Genomic DNA, 26,309 nt, shown 5'->3' on the forward strand with positions numbered 1-26,309 from the left:
TTGATGTCACTTTTTTTGTTTCCTAGTAGAAGATGGAAGGGGGTTGCCTCTTTCAAATTTTTCAGATAAATTATAATACTTCCTTTCCCATCTTGCAGCTACCTTCTCCCTGAAATGTTCTTTCTCCAATACACTCTCTTTCTCTCTGTCTCTCTCTCTCTTTCTCTCTCACTCTCTCTCTCATATATACTTTTACTGCTTTGAAATATTTCAATAGTATAATATAGCTCTTTACCAAATACTACCTAGATCTCCTTATCAGGCGTCTTGTACCCTCTAATGGTATACATTTCCAGGTTTGTAATCCCTGCCTTATTTCATGCTTTTTTCTTTCAAAATTTAAAATGCCTTTTAAATATTGTCTTTATTTCTGCTTCAGATGTGTTTAGATGCTAGAATTTGATTAGGTAATTTCTACCTTTTACTAATACAGGGTTAGTTTTAGGGGAAGTTGTGAAATATTTGAAGTTTGTGTTCTTCGTAGCCTTTTTCATTTGTGTTCTTCCAGGCTTTCCTCTCTCTTCCTCTTCCTTCTTCCTTTACACGCCCTATTTCTTATAATGTAAAGTCCAGCTAATCCTCTTATAACCTACATTTTGTGCATCTGCTCTTCCTGATGTAAGTTTTGTTCTTGGTTCAATTTTCTATTTCCATGTTGAATGTAGATGATCTGGTTCCTTCTCTCCTCTCCTTTTTATTTAAAAAAAATTTCTGATTATTAGTACCAAAGAAAAATGAGCATTTCCATATATGAATGAAGGAATTGTACTTAGAACTTTAAGCCTCCTAGAGTCCCTGACCTTGCTTTAAAAAAAATCCAGTTATTCTATCAATAATAGCTAACATTTATATAGTGTTTACTATATGCCAGGCCCTGTGCTAAGCACTTTACACAATTATCTCTACCTATGGAGGTAGGTGCTATTATTATCTCCATTTGAAAGATGAGGAAACTGAGGCGGGTTAAGTGACTTGCCCAGGGTCACAAGGCTAACACTGTCTGCATCAGTTCATATGTCTTCTTATGCTTTCTAAGTAGTTAGTGAAGTAAAAGAGCTAGGGTATTTTCTAAAGTTCATAATCATCTCTCTTTGAATTGACTACTGTTGATATGACAATTTTTAACTAGATTACAAAATGTAGTTCATATTTGCATGGGCAGATGGAGTATGTGATTCCTTTTTGGGGAAAATTAATCTGTGTTGAGGTGTTTTTCAAGGCCAGCTTAATCCTGTGTTAATCTGTCTTGTATCTTAATTGTTGTTCTACCAAATTCTGATTGTGACTTAACCTTGTACTAGGAGTTTGTATAGTAGGATGAAGGTTATTTATTACTTAATCTACTTTCTCCTAAGTGGTTTAAGGTTGAGACCTCCCTTGTACTTCAACCCAGTGGAAAGTGAATTTATCCAAAAAATACTTTTAGGATACCACAGCTGCCAGATATCTCCCTCCCTCCCTTCCTCACTTCCTCCCTTCCATCCATCCTTCCCTCCATCCTTTCTTCCCTCCATCCTTCTGTCCTTTCTTCCTCAAAACCTTAAACCCAGTTCACTCTGAAGCTCATTGATTGTACCACAATAGGTCCCTTCCCAAGCTCCACTTAATGGCTGTAAGCAACCATGAGGGTTTTCCCCTCTGAGCTTGATTTTTTTTCTTTTTTTCTAATTAAAGGGGCCATCTCTTGACTCACTTCTTTAACATTGTACTGATATAATTAAGGTCAGGTCTCTAATCAGAGTAAGCCTGGTATTACTCCCTTCGAACCTACTTGGAATAAAACTCTACCAGATATATATGGTAGTCGGTGGTGGCTGAATGTGTCTCTCTAATATAGATAGGTAGACACAACCCAGGGTAGTTCTGAGGCTTCTTCTGGCTTCAGTCAGCCCTGAAAATAAAATCAAAACGAAACTTGGGAAACCAAAGGGTAATTATTGGCCTAGAACAGACTTGCACTAAACTGATCCCCTTCCTAAAACTGCCTGGTCAGTTGCTTAAAACTTAGGTTTAGCATCTGAAGTATAATGCAGTTACTGGTAGGCGAGTTTAATGTTTTAATCTATGCATTCAGAGAAATATTTTTATATGCTTTGTGTAACTTATAATAACAATTTTTTTTAGCTTTCTTAGCTATGAATCTCCTCCAACTAATAATAATTAGTTATATGCATAATTAAAGCATGTGTTCACACCATATATAAACATCTGAAGGCTTTTCATGCATTTCTGACTATTTAAATGTAACAAGTATTATTAAAATTAAATATTAATTGCTCCCCATAATGGTATACAGGGTGTTCCAAAAGTCTTAGTGCAATTTTAAACTATTATAGCAACAGTTGTTTTGAAATGTTAAAGTTTTAACAGTAGTCAGATAAGGATTTAGCAGTCAACAAGACTGAAAGGTGTAAGATAGAAAAAATTGTCTATACGATGGATTAATGCTTAGACAAGTTTTGTTTAATGTTTTTAACAATAATTTGGAGGAGGATGTATAAAATAAAATCTCTAAATTTCTAGATGACATTAAGCTTTTCTCTGGGTATGGTAATTTTAAAATGCACGGAGAGAAATGTCAACTGGACCCTAAAAAGTCAAGTGTAGGAGTAGCAAATTGATGAATGTGCACCAGTGTAGGTAAATGTTATATAATACATTTAGGGAATGTAATCCAAAGCATGCTTAGGAGATAATAGACTTTGAGTTCAGCTCTTCTGTCTGTGTAGGTGACTCCTGTGTCTTCATATTTAGCCCTCCAGTTTTTCATTTTTTAATTCCTACTGGACATTAATTATGCAGTCAATAAACATACCAATCCCTTCTTATGTTCCAGTGAACCTGGAACCTACCCTCAAGGAGCTTGCAGTCTATCAAGGAAGATATAACACATGCATGTATAGATATATACAAAATATATGCAAAGTGATTTGAGAGGAAGAAACCACCAATTACAGGGAATCAGAGAAGGACTCATGTGGATGCTATATGAAGCTTGAGCTGAGCCTTGGAAGAAACTTGGGATTCTGAGAGATAGGTAAGGAGGGAGTACAATCTAAGAATGGGCAATAGTCATGCAAAGGAATGGAGGTGGGAAATGGAGTCACATTTATGAGAAATAATAATAAGGGTAGTTTATCTGGACTAATAGTGCATGTATATAGAGAACAGTAATGTATACTAAGGTGGAAGAGGTATGTTGGGGCAAGTTGTGAAGGGCTTTTGAAATTCTAAATAGGAGTTTTAAAATAATCCTGCATATCATAGAAAACAACTAGAGTTTATTAAATAGGACTATGAAATTAGAGAAGAGAGAAACATGAGGTAGGGAGATCCATTAGAAGGCTATTGAAGCAGTCCAGGTGAGAGGGTTGAACTAGGGTGGTCACACTGGGTGATGATAAGGTGATAGATGACAGAGATGGAGATGTAGAAATGACAAAAATTTGGTAATGTTGGTTATTTGAGGTGAGTGAGAATGTGTAGGTCAGACAGATATATTGAACATGGGTGACTTCAAGAATGATCATGCTCTTGACAGAAATAATCAAATTCAGAAGAGGTATGAATTTGGTGGTGGGGATAAAGAAAATTATTTCAGTTTTGGACATACTGAGTTCGAGATGTCTCATGTAATGTCTATGTCTATATGATATACAGTGTAAAGTGTCTAGTAGGCAGTTGGTGATTTAGGACTAGTTTCCATGAGAGAGTCTGGGGCCAGAAACTGATTTGGCAATCATCAGCGTAGATCTAATAATTAGACCCATCTCCATCTCATTACCCCCCAGGTACCTCATACTCAGCATGTCCAAAACAAAGTTCAGTATATTCTCCCAAATCTATCCCCTCTTCAGATCTCTCTGTGTGAAAGGTGCCACCCATTCTTCCGGTCACCCTGGTTCACAATTTAGGAATCATACTTACCTCACTCTAAGTTGCCAAGTCTTGTAGATTCTTTTGTCACTGACACATCTTAAGTCTGCCCCTATCTTGCTATTCACCACAACCTCCCTAATTTGGGCCATCATTATCTCTGACTTGTGGTATTATGATAGTCTCCTAATTTGGCTTCCTACATGCAGCTTCTCACCTTCCAGTTCAAACTCTCTATAGCTATGCTCAAGAAGCTTCACTGGCTGCCTATGGCCTCTATGATACAATTAAAACTTCTTTGTTAGGCATTTAAATCCTTTCATAATAATAGCACCAACAATCCCAACATCAACAACAACAAAAAACCACTCAAAAGTAATTATAATGACCAAGCATGTCCCAGGAGAAAAGTTAAAAAAAATCCCCTTCCTCCCTTCTTTTTAGTGGGGAATTGTGGATGTTTGGATACTGTCCAACATGGTTGTGTTTATTTTTGCCGAACCACTTTTCTTTTTTATTACAAAGAATAGTTGTTTCGGTAGTGGAAGAAGAGGAACATGTTTAGAATGGAAAATAATATTAAAACAGAAAATATAAATAATAACGATAATAATTAAAAATAAATCTTTTTATTACAGTGTGATACCAGCCTTTGTTTTTCCGGGCTGATTACATACTATGCTTCCTTACCTCTTTAACCTAGTCAAAATGGCCTATTTTTTTCCTGTATACAAAGACTTCCCTTTTCATGCTAGTGCATAGGCTATCCTTCAGACCAGGAATGTTCTGTCTGTGTGCACATTGTTTTCCTTGTAGATAGGAATTATTTCGTTTTTGTCTTTGTATCCTGATGCCTAGCACAATGCCTGACAATATCAATTTGTTTATATTCCAAAAGGAAAGATGGCATTTCAGCTATAAAATTCTAAAGAGCAAACATGTTCTTAAGCTCATCATGACCCTCTCAGTTCAAACCAAGCTGGCTTTTCCCTAAACTGCATCCAATGTACGTGCCTTCTCACAGGTTGTTCCCCATGCCTAGAACGGAACTTCCTCCTCACCCTAGTGCTTTAACCTTTCTGTAATTACTTAGTATTCATTTATCTTTATACATGTTATTACCTCACTTATCAAACCTCTTCTAACTGTTTTTTGAGGGAAGGAATTGTTTTGTTTTTATAAAATCCCTAGTATATCATATCGTGACTTGCAAATAGCTGTTGAGTACATGTTGAGTTTAATTGAATTGATGACTTACGTGGGAAGTGGAAGAATACATATAGCATCAAGCACATGTATGACTGGAGAAAAGAGTGGGGCTCTTCAGATTTGGCACAGATAAATCCAGAGACCCTCGCTATCTGGGTAAAGACTCACAATTTGGCAAAAATCTGTTGGGGAAACTAGAAAATGGTTTCAGAAAATAGGGTTAGATCATCAGTTCATACCATATAGCTCTAAATAGATACATGGCTTGAATATAAAAGTTCACATCATAGATTAGAGGAACAAGAAAGAAATTTTCCTATCAGACCTTGAGTAAGGGAAAAGCTGTTTATCAAACAAGGGATAGAAAAGATCACAGAAAGTAAAGTAGACAATTTTGATAACATAAAGTTGCAAAATGTTTTGCACAACACAGCCACAGATATATGGATTCTGTGAGGACCAACCCTGACATACTTCGTTCTTCTCAGCAACCTAAGGTGCAAGGACAACTCCAGGGGACTCACGATGGAGAATGCTGTCTTCATCCAGAGAAAGAACTGTGAAGTTTGAATACAGATTGAGGCGCGCTACATGCTCGCCTTTTTTGCTTCTCTTTTGTTTTTGTTTTTGGGTTGTTTTTTTTTTTTTTGGTTCTGTTTCTTCTTTCTCATGATTCATTCCATTAGTCATAATTCTTCTCCACAGCTTGACTAGTGTATAAATTAATTCAGTGCGAAGTTATACGTGATAGTTATGTGAGATTCCATGCAGTCTTGGGGAGGGAGGGGGGAAGGAGGGGAGAAAATCTGGAACTCAAGATTATGTAGAACCGTGTGTGGTAAACGAAAAATAAATAAATAAATTTATTAGAAAAAATGTTTTGCACAAGCAAAATCACTGCAGCTAAAATTCAAGGGAAAAAGTAAACTGTGTGTGTAGGGGGAGTCTTTGCTTCCATTTTCTGTGATAAAAATCTAATTCCCAAGATAAAAAAGAATTGATTCTGAGTTATAAGAAGAGCCATTTCCAAATTGATAAATGGTCAAAGGATATGAACAGGCAGTTTTCAAAGTATGAAATCCGAGCTATCCACATCTATAAGAAAAAAATCCTCTAAATCACTAATAATTAGTGAAATGCAAAGTTCAGTATATTCTCCCAAATCTATCCCCTCTTCTACATTGTGACTTTCCCCACTGCAGTTTTGATATATCTCAGGTGGGCATAAGAAATTAAATGAGAATTTTTTTGGAGTTTGGTGGAAACCACAGAGAATGCGCAAAAGCTAGTAGATGACACAGAAAAAGTTAGAAATTCAGAAATGCATAAAATAATATGTATGGTATTATATAATATCAACCTAAATTTTATAGTAAAGTACTATACACACCCCATAAAAGGAAAAGGAAAAATTCAGACTTCTTTTTTGGTATGTAGAAAGGGCCAAAAGATTTTACTCAGATTTTCCAGATCACAAGGGCACTGTGCCCTGAACCCCCACAACATGGAAGAGATAACTGTAGTCTTTTAACCATAAAGCACTTCCAGGCACTGGGAATTCAAGTAAAAATAAAAAGCAGCCCTTGCCTTTAAGTATTTTACATTCTACTTAGAAATTCGTGTGTGTGTGTACACATACATCTTTTGAGGAGTTGGTACCTGAGCTGAGCCTTGCAGGAATCGAATGAATAAGAATTCTGAGGGGGCAGTGAGGAGTCTATCTAAAACCTCCTATCTAAAACCTTGGATCATAAGAAAATGATATATGAGGTTACAGACTTGACTGCTGGGCTACCTCCTTGAGTTGTGAAATCAGCTGAAACATTTTTAAGAATCTACAAAAATAAATATAACATCTTCAGCTGATTTTTGTGAACCAAAAAACAGGGTTGTGCTCATATTCTGCTTCAGATACTTGAGAAGTCTTGCTTTTGCTAGTCTTAGTTTGCTAGGAGTTTCAGTAGTACCATGAATTAAAAAAACAGAAACCTAGTTTCAATATTGAGCTAATGGGCAAAATGAAAAAAAAGATCATAGGAGCACATATTCTTCTTCCCCTTCACCTAAAGTGAATTATTGAGGTATTTCTAATGGTCTAAGAATAAGTTCTTGTAAAGTAGAAATTTGCTAAAAAATGCAACTGTTATGGAAAGTAACTTGACCTTACTGAGCCAGGGAGGTTTAAAATTAACTTAAATGTAAAACAAAAATGATATTTTAGGAATTAATGTTTCCTGTTACCTCAAGCCTGAAACTCCATGTTTTTTTGTTCTGCTGTGGCAACAAGAATATGGGAACTCAAGACTACCAATAACTTGGAGTTCTGCCATCACATAAGAATTTACAGGCACATTTATAGTAATGTGAGGGGTGTGTGTGTGGCATTATCTGTCCTCAGCACTTTGAAACCTGAATTATAGACTACTTTTTTTTCCTTCCCCATCTTGTACTCTTTTTTTTTTTTTTAAGATAACATTGTATTGGTACTTTTTGCCTTACCGTTGTAGTCATTTATCCCCCTTTTCAAGATTAGAACTTTCTTTTTGGCAAAGAAAAATAAATAAAAACGTCCAGATGTCCCCTGCCTTTCTTCAGTGAGTGAGGAGGTTTGTTTCTTTATTTGTTCTCTGGAATTGCTATTGTTTTTTCGGTTACTCAGAGTTTGACTTCCTTTTGGTCATCCTTTCATTTATCTTGTGGTTGTTGTGTATATTATTTTCTTGGCTCTACGTATTGCCTTGCATCAGGTCACTTAAATATTTTTATTTCTTTGAATTCCTCATATTCGTCATATTTATTCTTTTTAAAAGAATCATTATTTTTGATTTTTAAAAAAAGTTAGAGTTCCAAATTCTCATCTCCCTCCCTTCCCCTCTCCCCCCAATGATAAGGCAAGCAAATGACATCAATTATATATAAAGTCACATAAAACATTTCTATATTAGCCATGTTGCTGTTGCAAAAGAAAACACAAAATAAAACAATAAAAATAAAGACAGTAAACAAAATGTGCTTCAGTCCGCATTCAGAATTTATCAGTTTTCTTTCTGGAGGTAGATAGCATTTTTCATCATGGGTCCTTTGGAATTATATTGGATCGTTATCTTGATCAGAATAGCTAAGTCTTTCACATCCTTACAATATTGCTCTTAACTGTGTACAGTGTTCTCCTGGTTCTGCTCACTTCACTTTGCAATAGTTCATATAAGTCTTCTCAGGTTTTCCTGAGAACATCCTGTTCATCGTTTCTTATAGCACAATATGACCTTTTCAGCCATTCCTCAGTTTATGGGTAACCCCTCAATTTCCAGTTCTTTGCTGCTATAATAAGTAGCAGCAAATATAAATAGCTGCTATAAATATTTTTGTACAAATAGGTCCTTTTCCCTTTTCTTTCATCTCTTTAGGATACAGACCTAGTAGTGGTATTCCTGGGTTAAAGGGTATACACAGTTTTATAGCCCTTTGGGCATAGCTCTCCGTCATTTTCCAGAATGGTTGAATTAATTCACAGCTCTGCCAAGAGTACATTAGTGTCCCAGTTTTTCTACCATTTTTGTCATGTTAGCCAATGTGATAGGTGAGAAGTGATATTTTTGAGTTGCTTTGATTTTAAGCATTTCTCTAATCAGTAGTTTAGAGCATTTTTTCATAACTACAGATGGATTTGATTTCTTCTTCTGAAAATGGCCTGTTCATAGCCTTTGACTACTTATCAACTGGGGAATGGCTCTTATTTTTATAAATTTGCCTCAATTTCCTATATATTGGAGAAATGAGGCCTTTATCAGAGAAGCTTGCTGTAAAGTTTTTTCCCAGTTTCTTGTTTCCCTTCTAATTTTGGCTACATTGGAATTGTTTGTGCAAATCTTTTTTAATTTCATGTAATCAAAATGATCTGTTTTACTTCCCATAATCCTCTCTTATCTCCTGTTTGACTGTAAACTCTTCCCTTATCTGTAAATCTAACAGGTACATTTTTTCATGATCCCCTAATTTGCTTATGATATCACCCTTTAGGTCTAAATCGTTTATCCCTTTTGACCTCCTCTTGGTAGGCTCTTAATAAATGCCTTCTCATTGATTAATCATTTTGGCATGGAGAATTTATTGCACTGAGATACACAAAGTGGACAGTTTGTATAGCATTAATATACATATATACATACATATAAACACATACATACATACGCAGACAAAATTAAGTACAAATTAGTTTGGCAGGGTGAGTGTTTATATTTTGAGGAGATAAGGAAATTCTTCATGCAAAAGATTTTATTTAGTATATAGAAAGCTGGTTTTTGTCCTTTAGAGATAGGGAAATAAAAATCACTCCCAGGTACCTAGTTTCTACTTCCTACCAATTCAGCAATTGAACATTTATTGAGTGTTTGCTAATGCCATTCAGCTCCATACAGAAGGAGGTAAGATAGTGGTGTAGTGCAGTGCTGTCAAACTCTAATAGAAATGGGAACCATTAAACTATACATAAGGACCTGTGAGGCCGCATATTGGCTTTGAAAACGACATGTTGACATCTGTTTTCTATTGAATTTTCATTTATTTTGTTAAATATTTCCCAATTACATTTTAGTCTGATTGGGGGCAGGGGTACTCAGGAATGTTGCAGGCTCCTGCAGTTTGGCTCACTCCATGTTTGATACCTCTGGTGGTGTAGATAGAGGGCTTTGGCATCAGGCAACCTCAATTCAACTCGCACCAAAGGCTGTTAGCGATTTATACTGCCTGCCCCATTGGGTGGTTGTGAATAAAGAACTTTGTAAACCTTAAAGTACTATATAATTGTCATGGCAAGATAAGACATGTACTGTATGTACACATATGCATATATATGTATTATATAATACATGCCTTCATATACACATTTACGTATATACATACACACAGATAGAAGTAGAGTGAGCTGAGTGCTTGTAAGAGGTATGAAATACTTTTGGATTCTAACTGGGGAAATTGTGGAGATGTTAGGAACACTGACTTCAAAGCCTGCTAGGGTTATTAAGTTCCAGTTTTTTGTTGTTGCTTTTTTAACCAGTTTTTTTCTAGCTCCTTTGGACTATATAAAATTCAAAACATAGTATGATTTTGCTTGATTAAAGAAGAGTAGCTCAAGGAGGTGACATCTTTGCTCAGTCATGGACCCTGGGAAAAAAATCTCCAAAAAATTGAAATTAATTAATACCTAATACCTTATCTCCTTCTGTATACCTAATACCTGGTGTGAAAAGCTCAAAAAGTGCTGCTGATCTTTATTTTAGTTTTTCTTCTCATGAAGAAGTCAGTGATTTTATTCCATAAAGACTTTATTTTCTCCTATATCATAAAATATAGTGCGATACTTTTATTCTCTTTGAAGATAGATGTTGATTGTAATATATGCAATGTCCAGCAGTTCTAGTATCCAAATAATAAAAGTGTTTAATTTGATGAAAATATCTGTCTCACATGGTTTGATTCAAATGCTTGTCATCATAGACATTTCTGGTGCTAAATAAGGCCTAACTAACCTTTTTGTTAGTCTTATGTATCTTGTTACTTAGAAATATGATCATAGACATTTTTTGATCAGGAAATTAGTGTGAAGATTATCTAATCATATTTAAGTAAATTAAGTGACTTGAACAAGGGTCTTTGTGGCCTAGCTGACACTAGAATTTGGGTTTTCTGACTTACAGCCTAGTGTTCTTTCTATTCCACCACACCACCTGTTTTGTTTTTTTTTAGGTACTGGATTGTGATTTTAAAAATTCATTTATTTTAGTTTTCAACATTCACTTCCATGAGTTTTAAATTTTCCCCACTTCCCTCCCCTCCCCAAGACAGTGTACAATCTGATAAAGGCTCTACATAAACATTCTTATTGAACGTATTTTCACATTAGTCACATTGTATAGAAGAATCAGAATCAATGGGAGGAACCACGGGAAAGAAAAAACAAAATAAAACAAATAAGAGAGCAAATACTATGCTTTGATCTGCATTCAGACTCTGTAATTCTTTTTCTGGATGTGGATGGCATTTTCCGTCATGAGTCTTTTGGAATTGTTTTAGGTCCTTGCATTGCTGAGAAGAGCTAAGTCTGTCAAAGTCAGTCATAGCACAATGTGGCTGTTACTATGTACAATGTTCTCCTGGTCCTATTCACTTCACTCAGCATCTGTTCATATAAGTCTTTCCAGGTTTCTCTGAAGTCTGCCTGTTCATCATTTCTTATAGCACAATAGTACTCCATTATATTCATATGCCACGACTTGTTGAGCCATTCTCCAGTTGATAGGCATCCCCTTGATTTCTAGTTCTTTGCCACCATAAAGCGAGCTGCCATAAATATTTTTGTACATGTGGATCCTTTTCCCATTTTTAAAGATATTTTTGGGATACAACCCCAGAAGTGATATTGCTTGGTCAAAGGGTATGCACATTTTTATAGCCCTTTCGGCATAGTTCCAAATTGCTCTCTGGAATGGTTGGATCAGTTCCCAACTCCACCAACAATGAATTAATGTTCCAATTTTCCCACATCTTCTCCAACATTTATCATTTTCCTGTTTTGTCATGTTAGCCAATCTGAGAGGTATGATGTGGTATCTAAGAGTTGTTGTGATTTGCATTTCTCTAATCAATGGTGATTTAGGGCATTTTTTTATATGACTATAAATAGATTTAATTTCTTCATCTGAAAACTGCCTGTTCATATCCTTTGACCAATTATCAGTTGGGGAATGACTTGTATTCTAATGATTTGACTCACTTCTCTACATATTTTAGAAATGAGGCTTTTACCAGAGATACTGGTTGTAAAAGATTCCCAATTTTCTGCTTCCCTCCTCATCTTGGTTACATTGGCTTTTCAATTTAATGTGATAAAAATTAACCATTTTGCATTTCATCATGTTACCACCTTTATTCTTAAATGATCTGAGTAACATAACTCATACTTGGGCAGTGATCAAAGAATAGAGTATACAAATTAGTTTGAAGGTAAGATTAGGGAGATTGAATATATGTTAACAAAATATTGATTTTAATGTCTTTCAGAGCCATGTTGTCATTGAAGGGGATATACTTTATGATTTCACTCTTTTTGGCAAGCTTTTTTGGAAGTATTTTCATGTTGGCTCCTTTTATACCTTTGATGTTTATAATGCCATCCTGGTATCGCTGGATCAACAATCGCCTTGTAGCAACCTGGCTCACACTTCCAGTGGTAAGTTAAACATCACAGAAAGAGATTAAATGATTAGCATTTCAGATATTAAGTTTAAGAGTTCCAGTTTTAGTTACAAAAATAATTTTTAAACATAAAATTTGTATTATGATAAATTTACATTATGAAAAGCAGCACGGTATAGTCGATAGAGTCTTAAAGTTGGGAAGACAGAGGTTCAACTCCTCCCTCTGACACTCATGGGCTGTTTGACCTTGGGGCAGATCAATTAACTTCCCAGTGCTCTAGGCCAATGATTTCAAACTCAAATAGAAATAGGGGCCACCAAGCTGTACATAAGGATTACTCAGGCCACATAATGACTTAGAAAACCAGATATTAACATCATCTCTGTTTCATTGTATTTCTATTTTTTTTGTTAAATATTTCCCAATTACATCTTAGCCTGGTTCTGGGTTGTCCTGGAGAGTGTTGCTGCCTTACTGCCTTTATATTTGACATCTCCATTCTAGGCAGGCTCTGTGAAACTACAAGTTGCAGAAAAGGCACTGACCTGAATCAGTGGGGAAAGTTTTCTCAATGGGAGTTCCATACACCAGTGGAAACACAGGCCCAACTCCTATTCCTTTGAAAAGCAAGTTGAAATTTTTATTTGAAGGGAAGTACATATGTGTGTATGATTTAGGCACAGAACATGTTCTTCTAGTTTGAGAAATGTGATTAGTTTGTATTCTCACATTCCATGGCCTCATTTATTTTACAGCCATGAAAAGTGGAGAAGCTAAAAAGAATATATTAGCACAGAACTTAACAAGAGATAGCATCAGTCTGGAGTGAATTAAAATAATTAAGCTATGTAGTCATATGACTTACTTGCATTTACTTTACATGAGGCATGTTTTAGGTGTTGAAGAGACTTCAGAAAATCTCATAATGTAACAATTAATTGTCTGAGATTCACTTTAGAAACTAAAGGGAAAAAATGAAAACCAAAGAGAGAGAAAAATGACATCTTTTAAAAAAGCTAAGTATCTGAAAGTTATATTAGAGTTAAAAATTGCTGTAGTGATCCTCTTCATTACTCTTTCTTGAGCTTTTTTAGTGCTCCTTTAACGTCAAGAGGTAAAAAAATGGATGGCTAGTATCTGATTGTTCATTTACTTCAACCTTCATGAGATGATTTACTTAACTCGTGCTAGTAATGATAAGATTCACTAACTACTAAAGGTTGTTACCTATTAGCTATTAGTTTTTAAAGTCATGTTCAGAGTGTCTACATGTATAAAGTCAATTTAACCCCAGCTAATTTTCTTACGATCCTGAACTGCCTGCTTCCTGGTTTTTCATTTTACATGACTGGTTTCAGTACTATACTGCTGCTCTTGTCTCTGACCCTGCTAGTAATAGTAATAAGTGCAGTCCTTTGAAACCATCTCAGCAAACTTGAGTTCCCTTCCAGTACTTCACCAGAGTGATTGCTTCTTCAAAAACACCCAGAATTCTCTCTTGGCATCAGCTAAAGACAGTTTAAATGGGTTCAGTGAAATCATCTTGATGTGGAAAGACTGGAGTCTGCTGCGTCCTAAAACCTTCTCTTAAGCTAGGTAGCAGTCAGTGTTCCTCATCTCTGGATGAGCAAAAGGATGAATCATGTTGCCGCAGTAGATCCCAAATGTAGAGGCAGAAGAATATAAAATGAAAGAATATGAGAATTAAAATTAGAGGACCTGGATTTTAGATCTAATAAGATCTACTTCTTCTTAAAGCCTGTGTGATATTGGGCAAGTCATGGAACCTCTGGACCTTAGCTTCCTTATGTGCAAAGTGAAGGAGATCTTTAAAGGTCTGTTCTAGTTCTAAATCCTATGATAAACTATGAGAAGGACTGGTGAACACTCCAGAGATAATACATGGTTCAGAGCTACATCTGGCTTTACAGCGTTATCTATTGGTTATCTGTTATTCTCATCCTCTGTCATATATCTCTTTGGTTCCCTTCCTTATTCCATTTTTCCCGTACAATTCTTTGTTGAATATGTATTGCTATCCACCATGTTTCTACCCTCCGTCCCTTTGGGTGACCCTCAACTTCAGATCTTTAGAGACTTGTATTCCAGGACTTATGGCAATATCAGGAGAATATTACTGTTTAAATATTACCAGGAGAATATTGCTGTTTAAAAGGTAGACCTTTGTCTTTAGGAAAAGTTTGGGGTTATTGAAAAAGCACGTTCTCAAAAGCAACTCAGCTTGTTTTCCTTCTGTTTAATTTGGGACTCAGTTCATTGTCTATCTGTAGTGGCTGTTAAACTATAAACTGTGGCTGTAGACTATGTTGATAGACTAGTTTTATCAATTAATAATAATAGCTAACATTTACATGGCACCTACTTTTGCCAAACATTGTGCTAAGCACTTTACAAATATTCTCTCATTTGATCCTCACAACAACTCTAAGGATGCGTGCTATTATTATCCCCATTTTACAGTTTAGTACACTGAAGCAGAGGTTAAGTGACTTGTCCAGTCACACAACTAGTAAGTATTTGAGGCTGGATTTGAACTCAGGTCTTCTTGACCCCAGGCTTAGTGCTTTGTTTGCTCTGCCATCCATTTCCCTCTCTATGTAGGGTAGAGAACTGTCTATTAGATAGGCAGTTGTCCACTCAACTGTGGACATCGTATCAGAGTCTAAATATGAGACATTTATAATACTGTATAGTTAGGCAGAACCCTTTTGAATGGTTATGGATTTCCTTTAGGAGGCTTTGCAGTATTTCAGGGCTTGATGATGTCAGTACAATATCTTCCTCAGATAGGACCATCTGGGAGCCCTTATCATCCATGGGGCAATCCCTCATCCTTTGGAACTCTGCACAAGACATCATCCACAGTGGTGGCCAATGTCCTTGCAAGGGCCTTCTTCTTAAAGACATCCCTTGAAGGAAAAGGGGATGGGAGGGGAGTGGGGTGACAGAAGGGAGGGCTGACTGGGGAACAGGGCAACCAGAATATACGCCATCTTGGAGTGGAAGGAGGGTAGAAATGGGGAGAAAATTTGTAATTCAAACTCTTGTGAAAATCAGTGCTGAAAACTAAATATATTAAATAAATTAAATAAAATTAAAAAAAGACATCCCTTGAAGACAACAACCATAACTTGCACAAGCTTTCACCCCTTTTCATTTCTTTGTCCTATGCTATGTTTTCTAGAATATTTTTTGCCATCTTCCCCAAACCCTATCTTTATATTGAAGTCATTGAATATCTGTCAGTCATTCAGTAAGCACATACTAAGTATCTGTTATGTGACAAGCACTTTGCTAGGCTATTGGGTTAGTTACAACAGAAATAAAAATAAAACATTCATAACTTTGAAGGAGTTTACATTCTATAGGAGGTTTCAACATGTAAGTCTGTCAAATATGTATAAAATAAATGCAAATCAATTTTTAGGGGTGACGCTAGTAGTTGTGGGGATCTGGAAAGGCCTCACGTAGGATTAGGTGTTTGAACTGAGCTATGAAGGTAACCAGGGACTCTAAGAGGTAGAGTATGAAAATAGAGTTTGATTGAATTTGGAGGTCTTATTGAGTTCTCCACAGAGTATCTCAGCCTCCCTATCTTGTACAGCATGTTTGTACATAAGCTGCAGCTACCTTCATGGCAATCTTTATTTGTCATGTTCTTTTTCATCATCATCATCATCTATGTTGTTCATTAGCATTGCAATGTAATATCATTAATGGTTCCATGAAATAGTATTTCTCATTGCCTTTGGACACAAGATAAGCCAACTATGCTTTGGCATAAGGCACATATGCCTTTATTTGCCTTTCCAAGGAGACCTATATACCATCCTTCCATTTAGGTGAAATTTTCTTATACTCACTGTCTGGTTTCATTTGTGGTTAACACATGCGTTTATTTACCATGTGCCAGGCACTATTCTAGGTGCTGGGAATAAATAAATGAAAGTAGGAAGAAAGACAGTTTTTGCCCTCAAGGAGCTTACATTCAAATAAGGGAAGACAGCATATAAAAGGAAGCTGAAAAACTGGAGTTGGGGTGGGGGGGGGTTGGCAAATGAAGAGATAGAAATACCCAGAATGAGACTTGATTGATCTAGATGCCTTCCCTGAGTGAGAGGAGCTATCCATTCAGAGGGAACAGGGGCTGAGGGTACTTCCAGTGTGTGAATTCCAGGGTTGAGTCAGCTTCTAGATTAAGAGCTATAGTATAGTACAGGAAGTTAGGAGTGCAGCCTGGAGAGGAATGAAATTTATGTTTTTATCTAAATTACTGATAAAAATTTAAACCAGAACCAAGCACATTCAACATATTGTGTTCTATTGGTGACCTCCTGCCAGAGCCATTCAACCACTTTAGAATCTACCTAATTCTGTTACTTCCCTCATTTTTCTGTCTTTCCTACAAGAATAGTTTCAGGTTCTTTTTAAAATGCTTCATTAACATAATTTCTACAGCATTCTCCTGATCTTTCAGTTTAGTAATCCTGTCCTTAAAAGAAATAAAGGATAGTCTGGCATGACCATCTCAGAGGTGACTTCCTTTACTCCCTCCCCCAGTCGTTTTTTTTTTTTTTTTTTTTGAGACAATCAGAAGTAAATGGCTTGCCCAGGGTCACACAGCTAGTAAGTGTCTGAGGCCGGATTTGAGCTCAGGTCCGGCTGACTCCAGGGCTGGTGCTCTATCGACTGTGCCACCTGGCTCTCCACACCATCCCCCCACCTCCCCCTAGACCCTCCCCCCCATGACCCCCTCCACCCTGGACTCCCCATTCCCCAATCTTCTTAAAGACCAAATACCTGTGCCTGAGTTCCTGTGACTAGTTCTTAACCACCTACTGCCAAACCATCTACCTAGCTGACCTCTTACCAGTTGTCTGATACCAGATGCTGTATTCCATCCATCTACTGAGACATACTTGTAGAATATCCTGATGATGGATGCCTATCTTATGAACTTGTTTTCTTTTTTTGGTTGTTGTTGTATTTGGGAATTTTTTTTATCGTGCCTAAAGCATTTTTAGATTTTTTTATTTAATATTTTTAGTTTTCTTCACTGATTTCCACAAGATTTTGAGTTACAAATTTTCTCCCCATTTCTACCCTCCCCCCACCCCAAGATGGCATATATTCTGATTGCCCCTTTCTCCAGTCTGCCCTCCCTTCTGTCAACCCCCGCATCCCCTTTCCCCTTACTTTCTTGTAGGGCAAGATGTATTTCTGTACCCCATTGCCTGTATATCTTATTTCCCAGTTGCATGTAAAAACAACTTTCTGAGCATTCGTTTTTAGAACCTTGAGTTCCAGATTCTCTCTCTTCTTCCCTCCCCCCCCCCCCACCTCCAAGAAGGCAAGTAATTCCACATAGGCCACACATGTATCATTAAACAAAACACTTCCATAATAAAATCATGTTGTGAAAGACTGACCGTATTTCCCTCCATCCTATCCTGTTCTCCTTTATTCATTTTTTCCCTTGACCTTGTCCCTTTTCAAAAGTGTTTGCTTTTGATTACTTCCTCCCCTGATCTGCTCTCTTTTCTATCATCCCCCTTCTCTTATCCACTCCCCCCTACTACTTTCCTGTAGGTTAAGATACCCAATTGAGTGTGTATGTTATCACCCCCTCAAGTCATATCCAATGAGAGCAAGATTCATCTCCTTTCACCTGCCTCCTCTTCCTCTCCATTAGAACTGCTTTTTCTTGCCACTTTTATGTGAGATAATTTACCCCATTCTGTCTCTCCCTTTCTCTTCCCAATATATTTCTCTCTTACCCCTTAATTTTATTTTATTTTTTAGATATCATCCCTTCATATTCAACTCACCCTGTGCCATCTGTCTATATATATGTACTGAGAAAGGTCAGTCTCCTGAGTTACAAATATCATCTTTCCATGTAGGAATGTAAACAAAACTGTTCAACTTTAGTAAGTCCCTTATAATTTCTGTTTCCTGTTTACTGTTTCATGCTTCTCTTGATTCTTGTATTTGAAAGTCAAATTTTCTATTCAGCTCTGGTGTTTTCATCAAGAATGCTTGCAAATTCTCTATTTTATTGAAAATCCATATTTTGCCCTGGAGTATTATACTCAGTTTTGCTGGGTGGGTGATTCTTGGTTTTAATCCTAGCTCTTTTGACCTCCGGAATATCATATTCCAAGCTTTTTGATCCCTTAATGTAGAAGCTGCTAGATCTTGTGTTACCCTGATTGTGTTTCCACAATACTCAAATTGTTTCTTTCTGGCTGCTTGCAATATTTTCTCCTTGACCCAGGAACTCTGGAATTTGGCTACAATATTCCTAGAAGTTTTCTTTTTGGGATTTTTTAAAGAGGTGATTGGTGGATTCTTTCAATTTCTATTTTACCCTCTGGTTTTAGAATATCAGGGCAGTTTTCCCTGATAATTTCTTGAAAGATCATGTCTAGGCTCTTTTTTGATCATGGCTTTCAGGTAGTCCTATAACTTTTAACCGATCTCTCCTGGTCAGTGGTTTTTCTAATGAGATATTTCACATTGTCTTCCATTTTATCATTCTTTTGGTTCTGTTTTATAATTTCTTGATTTCTCATAAAGGCCCTAGCTTCCACTTGCTCCAATCTAATTTTTAAGGTAGTATTTTCTTCAGTGGTCTTTTGGACCTCCTTTTCCATTTGGCTAATTCTGCCTTTCAAGGCATTCTTCTCCTCATTGGCTTTTTGGAGCTCTTTTGCCATTTGAGGTTAGTCTATTTTTTAAGGTCTTATTTTCTTCATTATTTTTTTTGGGTCTCCTTTAGCAAGTCATTGACTTGTTTTTCATGGTTTTCTCTCATCACTCTCATTTTTCTTCCCAATTTTTCCTCTACTTCTCTTACTTGCTTTTCCAAATCTTTTTTGAGTTCTTCCATGGCCTGAGACCAATTCATATTTTTCTTGGAGGCTTTTGATGTGGGCTCCTTGACTTTGTTGACTTCTTCTGGCTGTATGTTTTTATCTTTGTCACCAAAAAAAAGATTCTTTAGTCTGAAGCTGAGTCCTTTTATGCGCCTGCTTATGTTCCCAGCCAACTACTTGACCCTTGAGCTTTTTGTCAGGGTATGACTGCTTTAAGAGTGGAGAGTGCTTTGTCCCAAGCTTCAGAGGCCTTGTGCTGCTGTTTTCAGAGCTACTTCTACTCCACAATCACTGCAAGCTCTGCCATACCAGCGTTCTTCCTCCCCCAAGAACTGCCAACCAGTAGCACGACCCAGATCCAAGCAGGGCAAAGCAACCCTGCCTGTGTGCCAGCAAAGCGCTCCCTGCAATCCTGCTCTGATTCGCTGCTTGATTCCTCCCACCGTGTGGGCCTGGAGCCGGAAGCAACTGCTGCAGGAGCTCTGGAAGTAGCTATAGGAGCTTCCTGCTGCTGTCACCCACTGGGCTGGACTGTGCACTTCTCTTACCCAGATCCAGCAGTTTTCCCACTGACCTGTTCCGTTGCCTTTGGTGTTTGTGGGTTGAGAAGTCTGGTAACTGCCATAGCTCAGTGATTCAGGGCCCTTAGCCCTGCTCCGCCAGGTGGACTACTCCTGGCCTGGTCTGTCCTGGCGTGGCACATGCTGGGCTGTGCTCAGCTCCCAGAACGGTGTGACAGACCCTTCTCAGCGACTATCCGGGCCATTCTCAGCTGGAGTCATGCTTCCCTCTGTTATTTCATGGGTTCTGTAGCTCTAGAATTTGTTCAGAGCCATTTTTTACAGATGTTTCGAGGGATTTGGGGGAGAGCTTAAGCGAGTCCCTGTTTTCCAGCTGCCATCTTGGCTCCGCCTCCTGAACTTCTTATTTTCTATTGGGACTTTGCCCTGATTTCTTGCATCCTTCCCTGCCTTCTCTACTCCACATATGCTGCTGAATGAAGGTGGAGAAAATCATGTAACCATTCCGACCTGGTCCAGGACAAATTTATGTGACATAATCTCAACCGGATCCTCAGTGTTGCAATGCAATCTTACTCTAACTCTCTTATTGATTTATTATTCTGCTCTCCATAGCGGCTCTTCCAAATCTTTTCATTCTGCCTCAAACCTCCCATGGCTCCTCCACCCCTTATCTCTCAAGCTGAGATCTTTGCCCTATATTTTACCAAAAAAAGTGATGCTGCTTGCTGTGAACTCCCTCTCCTCCCTTCTTCCTCCTCCCCTATCAGATGTTTTCTGCCACTTTCTCCTTCTTCATCTCTGTCTCATGTAGTGAAGTAACTTTACTTCTTACCAAAGCTAACTGTTCTCCCTTTTCAAGTGATCCCATTTGATCCTATCTCCTCTACCGGATTGCCTCCTCTGTCAGCTCCTCTCTGTCACTTATATTCAATCTCTCCCTGTCTACTGGCTTTTTTTCTACTGTCTATAAACATGCCTATCTCTCCTCTATCCTCAAAAAAAAAAAACAAACCAAAACCCAAAACCCCCTGTATTGATCCTTTCTATCCCAGCTAACTTTCATCCTTTATCTCTTCTATCATTTATAGCAAAGTTCTTTGTAAAGGCCATCTGCAATAGGTACCTCTACTTTCTCTCCTCTTACTCTTTTCTTTACTTCCTATAATCTGGTTTCTCACCTTATTGTTCCACCAAAACTGCTCTTTCCCAAGTTACCAATGATCTCTTAGTTGGTAAATTCCTTGGCCTTTTCTCAGTCCTCATTCCCCTTGACCTCTCTGTAGTCTTTGCTGTTCATCCTTCCTTGATATCCTCTTCTTTATAGGGTTTCAGTATGCCATTCTCTCTTGATTTCCCTCCTATTTACCTGACCTCTCCTTGTCTGGATCCCTGTCCAATTCATACCCTTTAACCACAGGTGTCCTTGAGAGTTCTGTCCTGGGCCCTCTTCTCCCTCTGTTCTGCTTTTTGTTTGGTGATCTCATTAGCTCCCATGAATTTAATTATTATCATTATGCTGATGATTCTCATATGTACTTATCCTCCCCCAGCCTCTCTGTTGATCTCCAGTTTTGCCCCTCCAGTTGACTTTCGGACATCTCAAACAGGATCTCCAGTAGCCATTTTAAACTCAACATGGCCTCTTATCTCTTCTATGAGGAAGACTCTTCGTCTCTCAGCTCTGGGCATTTTCTCTGGCTGTCCCTCAAGCCTGGAATGCTCTCTCTCCAACACACTTGATTGTTGACCTCCTTGGCTTCCACAAGTCCCAATTAAAATAACATCATCTACAGGAAGCCTTTTCCAACCATTTCTATTAATTCTAGTGACTGTTCTCTGTTAATTATTTCATGTTTATTCTGTATGTATCCTGCTTTGTGCGTGTTGTTTCCATGTTGTCTCCCCATTAGATTGTAAGCGTCTTGAGGGCAGGGACTGTCTTTTGTGTCTTTTTGTATCTTCAGCACTTAGCAAAGTGCCTGACACATAATAGGTGATTAATAAATGTTTCTTGATTGATTGCCCATCCTCTTCTAGGCTCTTGCTATTTCATAATCTGTCCCTTCTTATGACCAGTTGAGTCCCAATTCTACATAATATGTTCCTGCAGACCATGTCTTGAAACACATATGAAAACCCTGGCTGGAGGTATGCTGTATCTTACAACCTTGCTGGCGCCTTTCTTTGCTCTGTTTGGACATAGAAAATGTACAGTGGGTAGGTAAAGGTGTCAAGAAATGAAACATATGCCTTTATGCTTCAATATCAAATAAACAGAATGATAAAATTATATGCTGATTTTATGATATTAGTTTCCTGTAATACAGGAACAGAAGGCATAAGTGAAAAACATTTTTTTAAAAGAAATACATCATTATATTCCTGTATATTGGAAATGCCATATGAAGTCTGTGCCAGAGAACTAGGTATGAAAATTAGAGGTTTGTAATCTTAAAGTCCTTGACTTGCTTTCTTTAGAGCATCCAAGTAAACTTGGTGAAATTAGGTAACTGGTTATAAGAGTGAGGTCCATCTAGTTTTTCAGGTCGTATATGAAATTTATATGGGTAATAAATGTTAGAAGCAATGGAATCTTTCTCTGTAGGTTGGATTACAAGAAAGGGGCTAAAGGACTGGCTTGTCTTTCTATCCCAAGAGAATGTAGATTTGACTAAGAATTATCTAATACTTTGTACTTGTATCCCTGTTGCCTAGCCCAGTGCCTGGCATATAACAGGTGTTTAATAAATGCTTGTTGATTGATTAGAGAAACATTTGAAAGAACTTGAGGATCTTTTGTATGGCTAAGGGTGGGGACATATATTTGACAGTCAGTCATGTGGAAGAGTGTAGTAATACTTTATTTTAATCTCCCATATCTGTCTTCATTTTAAATGAGGACTCTCTTATGGTAATGTGAAAGGATATTGAAAATAATCTAGGGGAGAAGAAAGGCACTCCGATGGGTTGGAATTCATTAGGTGAGTAACAGATACTTATAGACACAGCTGAGTTATAGAACTCATTGGTGAAGTTATGGAGACTAGAGACCATGTTCAGTGATCAGAGATTTGTGCAGTTTGACTAAAATTAAAAGTTTATGTCTGTTGGAGGGGGAAGGGAGAGAAATAGTATGAAATAATGCTGGAAAGGCAGGGTAGTAACAGACTCTTGTGAGCCTTGAGTGCTAGCAAAGGAGCGTGAACTTCATTTGGTGGGCACCTGGCAGTCACTGATGATTTTTTAGCAGAGGAGTGATACCACCAGATCTAAGTAGTAATACCACTAAATCTATGTATAAGAAAGATGCACAGACACTCATCCTGTCTTATTTTTTGATTGATATTTTGATCTTGCACTCTCAATATTTGAAAATAATGTCAGCCAGAGATGATCCTTCCCCTTGCTTTCACTCTGTTACTTTTTTTTTTTTGACATTGGCCAGTTCCCTTGCCTGATAGAATCCGTTATAGCTGAGTAAAAGATAAACAACTTGCTTTTCTGTGTGTTAATTTATTTTACTAAGTTTTGTAGAAGAGCCAAAACTAATAGTTAAAATAAGTTTTTAAATATTTGTGTATTTAACTTCTAATTGTGGACATAGGACCGAATTTCTGGTTAGAGAACTTGAGTTCACATCTTGGCAGTGGCCCTGTCTGCGTGACCTTGAATAAGTCACCTTATCTTTCTAGGCCTTTTTCTCATCTGTGAAATGAAGCAGTCGGACTATATGACTTCTGAGGTCCCTTCGAGCTCTGTGTTATGACCTCATGAGCCCAATACTTTTAAGTTCATAATGTCATCGTTACATCATGTCATAGCTAATAGACAACTGGCCCAAAACATTCAGCAGAGGAAAGTAAGATTTATAGGTTAGGAAACTATAGTTACAGTTAAGTAACTTGATCAAGGCGATAGTTATTGCAAGGGGCTGGGATGAATGTATTCGAAGTCTCTATCCTATCCAGCTGTCCGTCCTTGTTAGACTTAAGTTGTCCATGATATTATATAAGTTATAAAGATAATTTATCCTAAAAAAGTTATGATTTTATTATTTTAATAAATATTGAGATGTTTTAGCTTTTATATCACCTGCATTTCCTTTTTTTATTCTGAACTTAAAAAACACTAAATATAATTAGCATTTCCATATATGTTGTAAAACAGAAAAAGATGGTCTTACATGAGACTGAATCTTTATTATGTATAGCTTCCTTTTCTTTTATTATTATTATTTTTTATTTGTTTAATATATTTAGTTTTCAGCATTGATTTTCACAAGAGTTTGAATTACAAATTTTCTCCCCATTTCTACCCTCCCCCCACTCCAAGATGGCGTATATTCTGGTTGTCCTGTTCCCAAGTCAGCCTTCCCTTCTGTCACCCCACTCCCCTCCCATCCCCTTTTCCCTTTCTTTCTTGTAGGGCAAGATAAATTTCTACGCCCCATTGCCTGTGTATCTTATTTTCTAGTTGCATGCAAAAACTTTTTTTTTTTGTTTTTGAACATCTGTTTTTAAAACTTTGAGTTCCAAATTCTCTCCCCTCTTCCCTTCCCACCCACACTCCCTAAGAAGTCAAGCAATTCAACATAGGCCACATGTGTATCATTATGTATAACCCTTCCACAGTACTCATGTTGTGAAAGACTCACTATATTTTGCTCCTTCCTAACCTATCCCCCTTTATTGAATTTTCTCTCTTGACCCTGTCCCCTTTCGAAAGTGTTTGTTTTTGATTACCTCCACCGCCATCTGCCCTCCCTTCTATCATCCCCCCCTTTTTTATCTTCTTCTTCCTCCTTTTTTCCTGTGGGGTAAGTTACCCAATTGAGTATGTATGGTATTCCCTCCTCAGGTCAAATCTGATGAGAGCAAGATTCACTAATTCCCCTTACCTGACTTCTCTTCCCTTCCTGCAGAACTGCTTTTTCTTGCCACTTTTATGCAAGATAATTTACCCCATTCTATCTCTCCCTATCTCCCTCTCTCAATATATTCCTCTCTCATCCCTTAATTTTATTTTATTTCTTTTAGATATCTTCCCTTCATCTTCAACTCACCCTGTGCCTGCTCTCTCTCTCTCTCCACATACATATATACATGCATACACACTCACATATACATATATATATACATAAACATATATGTGTGTGTGTGTATGTGTGTGTGTGTGTGTGTGTGTATATATATATATATATATATATATATATGCATATTCCCTTCAGTTACCCTAATACTGAGGTCTCATGAATTATACACATCATCTTTCCATGTAGGAATGTAAACAAAACAGTTCAACTTTAGTAAGTCCCTTGCAATTTCTTTTTCTTGATTACCTTTTCATGCTTCTCTTGATTCTTGTGTTTGAAAGTCAAATTTTCTCTTCAGCTCTGGTCTTTTCACTGAGAAAGCTTGAAAGTCCTCTATTTTATTGAAAGTCCATATTTTGCCTTGGAGCATGATACTCAGTTTTGCTGAGTAGGTGATTCTTGGTTTTAATCCTAACTCCATTGACCTCCGGAATATCGTATTCCAAGCCCTTCGATCTCAATGTAGAAGCTGCTAGGTCTTGGGTTATTCTGATTGGGTTTCCACAATACTCAAATTGTTTCTTTCTGGCTGCTTGCAGTATTTTCTCCTTGATCTGGGAGCTCTGGAATTTGGCAACAATATTCCTAGGAGATTTCTTTTTGGGATCTATTTGAGGAGGTGATCGGTGGATTCTTTCAATTTCTATTTTGCCCTGTGGCTCTAGAATCTCAGGTCAGTTCTCCTTGATAATTTCTTGAAAGATGATATCTAGGCTCTTTTCTTGATCATGGCTTTCAGTTAGTCCAATAATTTTAAAATTATCTGTCCTGGATCTATTCCCCAGGTCAGTGGTTTTTCCAATGAGATCGTCACTTTGTCTTCCATTTTTTCATTCCTTTGGTTCTGTTTTATAATATCTTGATTTCTCATAAAGTCACTAGCTTCCACTTGCTCTAGTCTAATTTTTAAGGTAGTATTTTCTTCAGTGGTCTTTTGGACCTCCTTTTCCATTTGGCTAATTCTTCCTTTCAAGGCATTCTTCTCCTCATTGGCTTTTTGGAGCTCTTTTGCCACTTGAGTTATTCTATTTTTTAAGGTGGTGTTTTCTTCAGTGTATTTTTCAGCATTTTTTTGGGTCTCCTTTAGCAAGTCATTGACCTGTTTTTCATGGTTTTCTCGCATACTTCTCATTTCTCTTCCCAATTTTTCCTCTACTTCTCTAACTTGCTTTTCCAAATCCTTTTTGAGCTCTTCCATGTCCTGAGACCAGTTCATGTTTTTCTTGGAGGCTTTTGTTGTAGGCTCTATGACTTTGTTGACTTCTTCTGGCTGTATGTTTTGGTTTTCTTTGTCACCAAAGTAAGATTCCAAAGTCTGAGACTGAATATGGGTGCGTTTTTGCTGCCTGGCCATATTCCCAACCAACTAACTTGACCCTTGAGTTTTTCAGCGGGGTATGACTGCTTGTAGACTAAAGAGTTCTATGTTCCATGCTTGGGGGGATGCGCCAGCTCTGCCACCCCAGCACTCCTCCTTCCCCAAGAACCCCCAACTCGGACTGGACTTAGATC

At 37.4% G+C, this 26,309-nt stretch overlaps 1 protein-coding gene across 1 annotated transcript in view; it reads left to right on the forward strand.

Annotated features, from left to right (window-relative positions):
* Positions 1-26,309, forward strand: part of LCLAT1 (lysocardiolipin acyltransferase 1) — a 161,643-nt gene that overhangs the window by 33,906 nt on the left and 101,428 nt on the right. The window contains exon 2 of the mRNA XM_036749073.1: positions 12,145-12,313. Coding sequence (XP_036604968.1) covers positions 12,149-12,313 — 165 coding nt within the window. The 5' untranslated portion in view covers positions 12,145-12,148. The remainder of the gene's footprint in view (positions 1-12,144; positions 12,314-26,309) is intronic.

Source organism: Trichosurus vulpecula, chromosome 3 (assembly GCF_011100635.1).
Source record: "Trichosurus vulpecula isolate mTriVul1 chromosome 3, mTriVul1.pri, whole genome shotgun sequence".
NCBI classification, from domain to species: Eukaryota; Metazoa; Chordata; class Mammalia; order Diprotodontia; family Phalangeridae; genus Trichosurus; species Trichosurus vulpecula.